The sequence below is a fragment of the Gavialis gangeticus genome, unplaced genomic scaffold (genome assembly GCF_001723915.1).
Source record: "Gavialis gangeticus isolate Ggan-Ray unplaced genomic scaffold, GavGan_comp1, whole genome shotgun sequence".
Classification (NCBI taxonomy): Eukaryota; Metazoa; Chordata; order Crocodylia; family Gavialidae; genus Gavialis; species Gavialis gangeticus.
The window spans coordinates 184,865,477-184,875,838 of record NW_017728992.1 but is presented as its reverse complement, the minus strand read 5'-3'; the positions used below and the strand labels follow the sequence as shown (position 1 = coordinate 184,875,838).

General features: G+C 42.5%; 1 protein-coding gene across 1 annotated transcript in view; it reads left to right on the top strand.

Annotated features, from left to right (window-relative positions):
* FBXO32 (F-box protein 32) overlaps positions 1 to 10,362 on the top strand; it is a 24,803-nt gene that overhangs the window by 3,441 nt on the left and 11,000 nt on the right. The window contains exons 2-4 of the mRNA XM_019528126.1: positions 2,130 to 2,242; positions 3,976 to 4,025; positions 4,628 to 4,720. Coding sequence (XP_019383671.1) covers positions 2,130 to 2,242; positions 3,976 to 4,025; positions 4,628 to 4,720 — 256 coding nt within the window. The remainder of the gene's footprint in view (positions 1 to 2,129; positions 2,243 to 3,975; positions 4,026 to 4,627; positions 4,721 to 10,362) is intronic.

Genomic DNA, 10,362 nt, shown 5'->3' with positions numbered 1-10,362 from the left:
CCCCCCCCCCCCCCCCGCCCTGAGCAGGAACGAGTGCTGGGATCATAATACCCCAGTCAGATATCTATCCAACTTCCCCTTGAAGACCCCACGAGGGGGTCATTAGCTCTGCTCTTCACTTAAAATGCTGGAAAGCTTAGGAGGAAAACAAAGCAGTGCAGGGCTTTGAGGTGGGCTCTGAGAGAGCTTTTAGTGCCCGAGTGGTTGTGGGGAGCCACCAATTCTTTCCCCTCCTCTGTGTTCAACCTACTGATGCTTCAGGTTCCTGGAGGAGTTCCTCTTCCCACTGTTGGACCCACTCTGGACCAGTATGGATGTGTCCAGATAGAGCCCCTCCCCCTCCTGTGGTTTGCTAGAGGAAGATGTTGCTTTGGGAGTAAGAGTTTGAATGCACAATGTTAATCGCGTAGCTCCGAACTGACCCATGGAAGAAGAGGAAGCTTCTGTCACTTGGTCTTGCTGCACAGCCAAGTGCTGTGGAATTTGGAGTAGCTGATAGCAAACCTTCCCCATGTTCGTGTGACCTCCTACTAACCCCCCCCCCCCCCCCCAGTTGCAAGCAAGCTTAGGAAAAGGGATACGGCCAGCAGACCTATATTTAGAGAGATCCTCTCTGCGTTTTCTTCTCTTCTGAGATAATGTAAAATATCTTGAAATGATAAGCCCTTAGAGCACGCTCTGTAACGGTTAAGCATGAACTACGTAGGGCAGGAAGCAGCCTGACATCTTTGTCTACTCAGACAAGACTGCTTATTTATGCGCCTCTCGGGCAGGAAACTCGGGGCATATTGCAAAGCTCTTATCTGAGCCCTGTAACAGTCACGAGTCTAGCACCTGACTAGGAGCAGGGACAGGTGCAAAGGTGCAGGACTGAATAGCAGTGGTGACAAAGCAAAGAGAAGGAACAAGACTGGATTTTCAAATAGGACAGTTCTAAAACCTCCCTCCTTCCCCGTGGCAGCTTGTATCCCGCCAGATGGGGCATTTGTTTGCCTTTCCTCGAGCCACCTGCCAGGGTGTCTCTGCTGTCCCTGGCACCAACTCTGACTCTGGTGTAGTGGCTTTTCCACTGCTGCTTACGGTGACGTGAGACTTTCCTCTCCCTGCTGCCTGCAGGGTCCTGAACAGCAGTGCTGACACTGTCCCTTCGTCTCCATTTCATGCTGCTGCTTGACACTGTATAGAGTTGCACAGAATATTTTAAAGGCTTGATCCAAATCCCATTGAAGTCAACGGGTATCTTCAAAGGTTTGACTTGATGTATGTTTTTGAGATGATAAAAGCTCCTGTCCTGGCTTGTTGCATCCCTTTGTTACATGGTTAGTACAAGTAAACAACTGGATGCATAACCTTTCTAAATAGATGATTTAGCCAGAGATCCCAGCTGTTAGTGTCCCCCAGTTAGCTGTCTGCAGACTTGTGGAGACAGCCATCCAAACATGAGCTGGTGGTTTGCTTATGTTTACAAGCATACAAGCTGGGAACACATCTCTTTAAAATAAATTTCAAATCTTGAAGAAGCTGGTTGTCCGGTTCCCCTCCCAAAGCCCTTTTATTAACTGGCATGAGGATATTATGGCCTGCCATTACAGAGTGAAAGCTTTGGGCACTCTGGTTCTGCATCTTCATAGGCGTGTGGATTGTGCTTTGCATGAGCCTGTCTGAAGGAGTTGCAATCCTAGTTAGCCTCAGCAGCTGGTAGGAAGAGACCACGTCAAACAAGCAGAAGGTTAAAGAGGGCAGGAGTGCTTCAAGGTCATGAATTTCATCATATGACACATGCTGTTTGTGTGCTTCTGTTTTTATAGGTGTGTATGTATAACGTATATAGGTACATTGTGCGTGTAGGTATTGCTTACCACAAAAATCTAAGCATGGAGGGTACAAAACCCTCAATGAAAAAATATATCTTTGGATTATTGTTACTATTTGTTTGTGAATTCTAATCCTACTTCTAGTTCTTTCCAGAATAACACTAAAATGCACTGTTTGTAGGTGCAAAAATGCACATAGTTTACAGAGACCAGTTTTCTGGGAAGAGTAAAATAGTTTTTGCATTTAAAAAAAAAAAAAAAAGAAAAAGTCCCCAAACCACAAAATAAACAGCATCTCTTCATTGTCATTCACAGTTACTGCAAAAAGGAGGACCGCAATAAGGAGAATCTTTTCACCGGCATGAGCTATGATGTTGCTGCCAAGAAGAGAAAGAAGGACCTGCTGAATAACAAAACCAAGATTCAGTGTAAGACAGCCATTTGGGTATTTTTAAAACAAGTTGTTGGAGGAGGGGAAAAATGCTGCAGTGTATATATTCTTGCATAAATGTCAAGAAGCCTTCCAGAAGCCTCTTGAGTCTCTGCACCCATGTGTGGCTTAAGTAGAGAACTTGGATACGTTTCTTAATATGAAGATTTATGCCCCTGTTGTTAATCCCTGCTCCAAGCGTTCGTGCTTGTTGTGTTCAAATTTTTGTCATTTGTATTTGGCAGAAAAAGACTAATTTTTTCCTATGGTACATTCAAGTGAACCAGTTCCAATTTTTTTCCCCCCTGTAGACTTGCACACAGCAGACTGAATTTTACTTTCTCTTCCCTATACACATTTTATACAAACAGAGGCAATAAGCCTGAATGTAAATTTGGGCCCTCGCTGGCCATGCAAAGCACATGGAGGGCAGGGAAGATTCTGACTTGCTCTAAATAGTGAAAGCTTTTAACTCAAGCGCACGTGCAACTTGGGTTCTTATCTCTGTGCCCAGTATGGGTGGACCCTGGGGAAAGTACACAGATGAGTGTCTGCCTGGATCTGACTGGAGCATTGACGGCTACATTTGTAAACTTCACATGCACAGAGAGGAAATAGTATTATGAGAATCATCAGTTGGCTACCTTGCAACCCCCAGGGTTTCAGTAATCTCTACCAAAATTGACTCCCAGAGGTGTGTTTGATTCAGTCTGCAGTGTAAACAAAATTAAACATTACTTTGACAATCTCTGACCAGATCCTGACCTTGGTCACTGACTTAAAGGCCTGACTTGAGGATCTGCACATGTGCAATGGAAACTTGGACTTGTCCCTTAACTTTTGTTTCCTAACATAAGGGCATCTGCATTTGCATCCTCTATGCTGCATTACGTGTAGTACTCTTCTGCACTGAATCCCATCTTCAAAGATAAAAGCTGAGGGTTTAAAGTTGCCTTTATCTTTTAAAGATACTCTTAAAGGTAAGGGGAAGATAAAAGCATGGTTCACCCTTAAACAGCTTTGCTAAGAAATGGCCATTGTAAAATGCATTGAAAAAGGGAATGGGATAGGAGAGTGCTGAGTGGGTTCCTGAACTCCTGTAGGTGTTGGGAAATGATGCGAAGCAGGAGAGCAAAGATGTTCATGTTTTTGTATTTTTAATTTACTCCCATTATTCATGTTTGAGTGGGATGCCAAAAATATGGCAAATTCAGGCCTAAAAAAATTTTACATGCAGGTAAAAACAGTTTCTCGTGGGCCTCTATGAATGCCTAGGCTCACCACTATAAATGCTAGAGTGCCTCTGAGTCTTGTGACATTTTTGCTCAACTTTATACTTGACATTTAATCCAGACACTGTAACCAAGGTAGTGAATATTTAATAAAATCAATAACGACAAAACCTGGCTGCAAGCCTCTCTTACGGGCTGGGAGCAAAGCAAGTGAGGTGCTGTGGTAGATCTGCAGTATGTAGGTTATTAAATACAAAGAGTCTTAGACTGTATTAGTGAAACGCATGCCCTTTCTAGGATTCTCCTTCTGTCAGATAAAGGATTAGGGAAGCAAAGCAACCCAGAAGGGCCTGATGGTGATCCTGGTTGCATCAAAAAAATTAATACCAGTGGAGATGATGGAACTGGCATGTGACCAGAATTGGGCTTCATCTTTTTACAGAGTTAACTTTTTATACGTTAACTGAAGAAACTGTGTCTCTTCCTTTTTTTTTAACAGACTTCCATCAAGAAAAATGGATATATGTTCACAAGGGAAGCACAAAAGAAGTGAGTACCTTCTTGTTTTATTTCCCCATGCTGGTTTTTCCAAACACTGTTAATGGGTCAGACCTCTTGAGCTACATTTCGGCATCGCAAAATTGTAACAACTAGATCAACGTTGTCAACGGGAGGTACATCGCCACCACTGTGTGGCTGCCGTGTGCCGCTGCCGCTTCATGTTTGGCTGCCGAGGGATCCCCTCCCCCCTCCATATCCAGAAGGGGTACTTGCCAGGATGGGATGCTCCTCAAAAAATGTTGAAAACCCCTGAACTAGATGATCTGGCTTGTTATTTGTCTTGCAAGGATGATTACAGGCCATAATTGAGGATCAGGCCTCTATTGTGCAAAATGCTATCTATGCTTTAAAAAAGGACTTTGCTTACCTACTGGTAAACCAAATAACATTCTTAGCTTTTGCCCTGTTCATTCCTAACATGAAAAAGCACTGCATGCCAATTCAATTGCACGCATGGGGAGGAGTGGATATAAGAAACCACTTTGACTTTATTCTGCCTATGACCATAAATTTGATATGTTGGTTTAGACCATGTAGTCCTGTCTCTGTCCATTAAAACATGACAAAGCTTTGTGCTTCTCATTTCTCAGCGTCACGGCTACTGTACCTTGGGAGAAGCTTTCAATAGACTTGACTTCTCCAGCGCTATTCTGGATTCCAGAAGGTTCAACTATGTTGTTAGGGTAAGTATAAGGCCAAGACTGACTTTACTGTAACCTCTTATGAAGAAACAAATTGTTGAGGTGCTTGACTGAGCAAGGAGTGAGCTCAAGACTAGAAAACCTATGCTGTGCTCTTCCACAGTGCAAGAGGGAGGCTTTGGGACCAGTTAAAGCATCTCAAGATATATAGATGTCCATCCGTCCATTCCCTGCACGGGCCAGATAGATCCCACACAACCTGCTTTTGGATATACTGGCAGTGGAGGGTCTGTGTAGAGGAGTGAAATGAAAGTTATGCATCTCGTTTTCCTGTCACATTCTGTGATGGAAAGCAGGTGTGGTGGTGACTTGCTTCTGAATTTTTGGTGGGGTATGTGTATGGTGGTGGTTTTAAGTCATCTGTTCAGTTTCTCTTTGAAACGACTTGACTGTCCGTAGTCAAGATATCACTGAGCAGGTCTCCCCCCAACTCCAACTGCCATTTTCTTGGCAGTCTGACCAATGAGGCCATGGAAACTTGCCTATCAACTGGCTTTGGAAAAGGATCCATTCATCTCATGGTTGAAACGCTATAAAAGGACATTATAAATTTGTAATGTTGATGCCTGTGCTCCAGGTTTATCAGCCCTTTTCCTTAATGAACACTAACTGATGTACCCCACCACCAAAGTACAGTTATAAGATATGATAGACAAAAACTTGGGGGATATTGAATGCCTTGAGTGCAGTGGAATAGCCTGTGCACTGGCACACAGGCTATTTGAGATGCACATGAAGATTAAGGATCCCTGAATGTCATGTTTACTAGTCCATCAGTGACCCATTTGAGAAGGTAAAAGCGAGAAGTGTGGGGGGCATGAGTGAGATGAGCAGAGCTGAATATCCAGGAGTCACTGGCTATTAAGTCTGTGAGAAAACACAGACATGACTGTAGCTCCATGGACAGCTCCAACAAACTGGTTCTCCTGTTATCTCTGCACAACTTCTTTAGATAGAAAAGGACTCCTAGTACTACACTTCTGTGTTAGATCCTTGAGCAAAGCCCATATACGCAGACCAAGACTTCATCTCTAATTAACAGTGGTCCAAGAATAACACTGCTCTTATACCAAAGACATAAAATCAGGGAATGCTTACAGGCACATTAACCACAAGTTAATCTGAAATTTCAGAATGTGTTTATCGAAGCTTGGAATTTGATCAGCTAAAAAAAAATCTTATATTAACTCAAGGCTTCTCTCCACACATCACCAGATGATCATTGGTGGAATACAAGCTGTTTAGGTTCTGGGGCAAGCAGAGTCCTTGCTTTTACTCAACTGTTGGAAAAGAGTTGGCCGAAAAGATGATCCAGAATAAATTTAGCCTTGGATCCTGCACCTGTTGTGTAGTTGGGTGTAGGCCAAGCATTCCAACCTAATCTAATCAAAACCTCTTATCCTTCTGTGCAGGATGGAGGTGGTGATCGTTACTTGGTTTTCTCTATAGTTAACCTTTTTTTTTTTTGGTCCAGCTGAGCAACTGTTAATTTTTATAAAGACAGTTTAGTCCCTTTCTTTATCCTTTAGACTCCCTGCATAACAAAATCACCATGTTTTGTCTATGCTGTGCTCCACAAAGCATGCAGCAAGCCACCTATATAAAAGTTTAAGTGAGACTTTTTTTTTTTTTTAAGAAACATAAGATGGAATTAAGTGTTGGTGATCAACTGAAGCTTCTAGAATGACAGAGCCTTATGGACTGTCTTCCAGCATGATCATCTCCAGTGTTCAAATGTAGATATTGTTATTTGAAGCTTCTGTGCAAGTGGAAAAACAATAGTACAGTGACCAGATCTGTAGCACATCTCTGGTGTCTAATGCTTTTAACCACACTGTACCACTGTGTAGGGCAGGAATCAAAGAACTGTAGTTGAGGGGCAGAGGGTACATGTAAATTTAATATTAAACTCCAAAAGTGATTTTGGTTCCTGTTGGGGTTTCATTCTGAACTGATGAGCCATCCATGAAGTAGCTGGCCCAGTGAAGTTTTACTCATGGTCAATTTATTTTCAGGATGTTTCTGTATAGCAGTGTAAAGACACAAGCAGAACAAATTGTGGCATTTTTAGATTCTTCTCATCATCCACTATCACAGACTGGCAGAGGCAGCAGCCTCTCAGACTAAAGTTGGTAGTCATTCTTGTTTCTTTGACTTGCCTTGCATCCAAGCTGTAAGACTTGATCAGTAGTTTTAAGAACACAGCATAACCTGGAAAAATGAATCTTAAGCTGGCTAGCAGCTTGGCAGGTAAGACCATTTAAATCTAATCTTACGCTGCAAATATATAAAACTGACTTGGCTAATACAAACTTTTCACTTACATCTCTTAGCTCTTAAAACACCACATGCATGGTTTGTTTATGAGATGTCCTGCTTGGACACAGAATTGCCTCTTGGGTTTTGTTTGATAGTCCTTAACGAAGCAGGGAGATGCTCCAGAGCACTTAGATGAGCAGTCCATCACACAGAACATGCCCTTACTGTTGCACACTAAGCCCCCCCCCCCCTTTTCCCATGGCTGGAGAGGTACAACTCCATTAGTCCCACACATTTGATCAATAGCATACTGCCAAATGCAAATGCTTTCCAAGTGCCACTTCACAACTGGAGTAGGGAGAGAAGGTACAGGTGGCCAGGGAGAAGTTTAAAATGCTTCTCTTTGTATCCTGGAAACTTCATTATAAGCATTGTGGACTACTAAACACTACAGCTTTTGAGTGCACTGGGAACTCCCCTGTTAACAGCTCAGCTGTTCATATAGAGCCTCTAGCATATCTGCTTTGCTTGCTTTTTGTAAAACTCATGAAAAACTCAGCATTCAAAAGCCTACCCAAGGTTCCTACTTCTGTCTCCTGGATCTTGCTACTAAGTATGTCCTTGTTTGGGTAAAACCTAAAAATCTTTTTGCTAAGCTCATGCATCTCACAGGAGCACTGACAACTTGTTTTTGAGCCAGGAGTGGCTTGAAAATATTGCGGTTTTTTGCAGTTTATAGGTAACACCTTGGCAAACAGTGTTTTCTACAGAAATGCATCGCACACAATCCAGTGGCTTCTTGGCTTTCAAAGGGGAAGACGCTTCTTTACCTACACTCACCTTGTCATGATACAGTTTCTGTTGTAACTTAGTATACATCTCACACTATTGGGGCTATCACCCTGAAATGGGTTCTTGCTGGCTAATGACTTGCATCTTCCCATCCACTGTTTAGGTGTGAAGTTAAAGCCTTCACTCTTCAGCTCCATTAGTAACCAAGAAGCTTGGAAAATAGTTTGAGCTTAGACCCCACATATTAACCCTGAAGTAGCTGTGGGGCAGTTTAAAAATGGAGACTGCATAAAGGTATGCTCCGTGTGCATCTGTAACGTGAGCTGATATCGCACCTTTTAGACAGCAAGGCAAACACTAAAGCTGTTGCCTGTTTTCTGAAATGTTTTTGGTAGATGACAGTGAGCTTGTGCAGACTTTCCTCCCTTCACAAGGATTTACCTTACAGTGTTTCATAATATTTTGCAAGAGATGAGGCAGTCTTGCTGTAACCCTGCTTCAGATCATAAAGTGTTTGAACCTGATCCCAGATGCCTGAGGACAGATCTTCTTGAACCATGTGATCTAGACAACTCGTGGCTAGCTAATGTACTTTCTCAGATTTGTGTGTTAAAATTTCTATTGGACCTAGTTTTAGGAATCCTGGATTTGTTGTAGCATCTGTTTGTAGATCTGTTGGTGTCTTTATTGTGAGTTGCAGTAATTTATCTGACTATCAGTTTCATTCCAGGCTGGAAGTTGGCATATGAAGAGAGTGAGAGAGTGTGTGTGTGTGTGATGAGGTGAGGGGGCAGGTTTTCATTGCAATAAACTTCTGTTGCAGATGCTAGAAGCCAAATATTCAGCCAGGGGAGTCAGAGTTGTGCAAACTTACCTTAGCTCAGGATCTGACATACGATGCTCAGTGCCGCATAGTGACTTGTGTTTTGACAACTCTTGGGTGGGGGGAGAAGAATACTTTTTATCCCTGTACCACACTACAAGTTCCTTTTCCTTCATTGGCCATTAACGCTTACCCCTGTGTAGCTGTGTTTGAGGGGCCAGTAGTCTTTCCACAAACCCCAAACTAGCTGACCAGCTTGCTCTCTAAATGTTTCAATCTGGGACTTTCTTAGGGGGGTTGGATGGGAACTCTTCTCATTCTACTTCCTAACTGTTGAGGAACTAGGAAGTATCTTTCTGCCCTTAAGTGTCATAAGACCAATGCACAAGCACGTGAGTGGAACCAGGAAGATTAAGGGTATGGAGCAACCTGCAGCTTTTCATTCCACCTTTTCTTTTTTTTTAAATTTATTTATTTATTTTGCCTGCCTAATCCTCCCAAATAAAATGAGATTGAATTGGGTGAGGAAGCCAAGGGACTTTCCTTGGGAATATTGCATAGAACAGAAGAAGAGAGCCATGTACCTACCATCACCACCTCTGCTTCCATCTCCCACCCCATGTCCTTTATGTCCAAGAGTCAGAACTGTTTCATGCATCTCAAGATCTGGCCCAAAAGTTTGGTTTCCTACAAAGGGACTGAGTGCTTCCAGACTGGCGGGACTGGTGGTTATTGAGCATCTTCAAAAAATTAGGCCCTGGCTGCTGCTGTTCATCTTTCCCTTTGTACTGTTAAAGCTAGCAGCATTTTGTACGTGGAATTGGGTGAATACCAGTGTCAACAGTGGTTTCAGTGATACTGAATGTAGATAAATTGACCCTGGGGCAGGGGAGGAATGACAACTACAATCTCCTTGTTCCACTTGGTTTGCAGTGGTGTTAGTCTGTATAATGCATTGATCAACATGCTGTATGCTGTTTGTGTTTTTAAACTCTGAGCCACATTTCGCTATGTCGCAGTAATCTTGGAATAAATTCCATTAGCTCTGTCATTCTGGATCTTGGTTGGGAATGACTGTAGACCCTCAACGCAAAGCTGCACTTTGCTACTTATTGTTCTACCTGTCTTTGTGTACTGGCAAAGAAAACTAGTGTTACTCCCATGTCTGGAGTCTATTTTGGAATTTGGCCGTTCCTTCTTGGCATTGCAGCTTGCTCTGGAATATGATGCCTCAGGAGGCATTCATAATATTGTATTCGGATAGGATTTTATCCTTTATTTATTGCTGCTGGAAAAAGGTGATATGTGATAGCTTTGCTAATTTACTTGATAAATAGCAAAAGGAAGGGACTCTATTTCATTTTGACTGTCTGATTTTATTTAACTCCCTCGGTATTCAAGGATCAATTTTGGTTTGGGTTTTAATTAAAAAAGAATAACTGAATCTTTATAGCATGTCGGCCACTTGGCATTTATAACATGTGCAAAGACTTGGTGTGTTTTAACATCTTTGTAAGCAAAAGTCTGCCCTTTGGTTTTTTTTATAATAACATTTCTTGAGGAAGCTGTTCCCGGGACCGTTCTAGAACATTGCAAAACAGGGACAGGACTTGTTTATGGTTGAAGCTGAGCTGGATGTTTGTATGACTGCACGGCCTGGCAAGTTTGAGAATTGTAATTGAAGGTCATGAGGTTAAATAGACCAGTGCTAGCAGTTTATTACAAAGACTATTTTGAGGAAGTGTTCCTT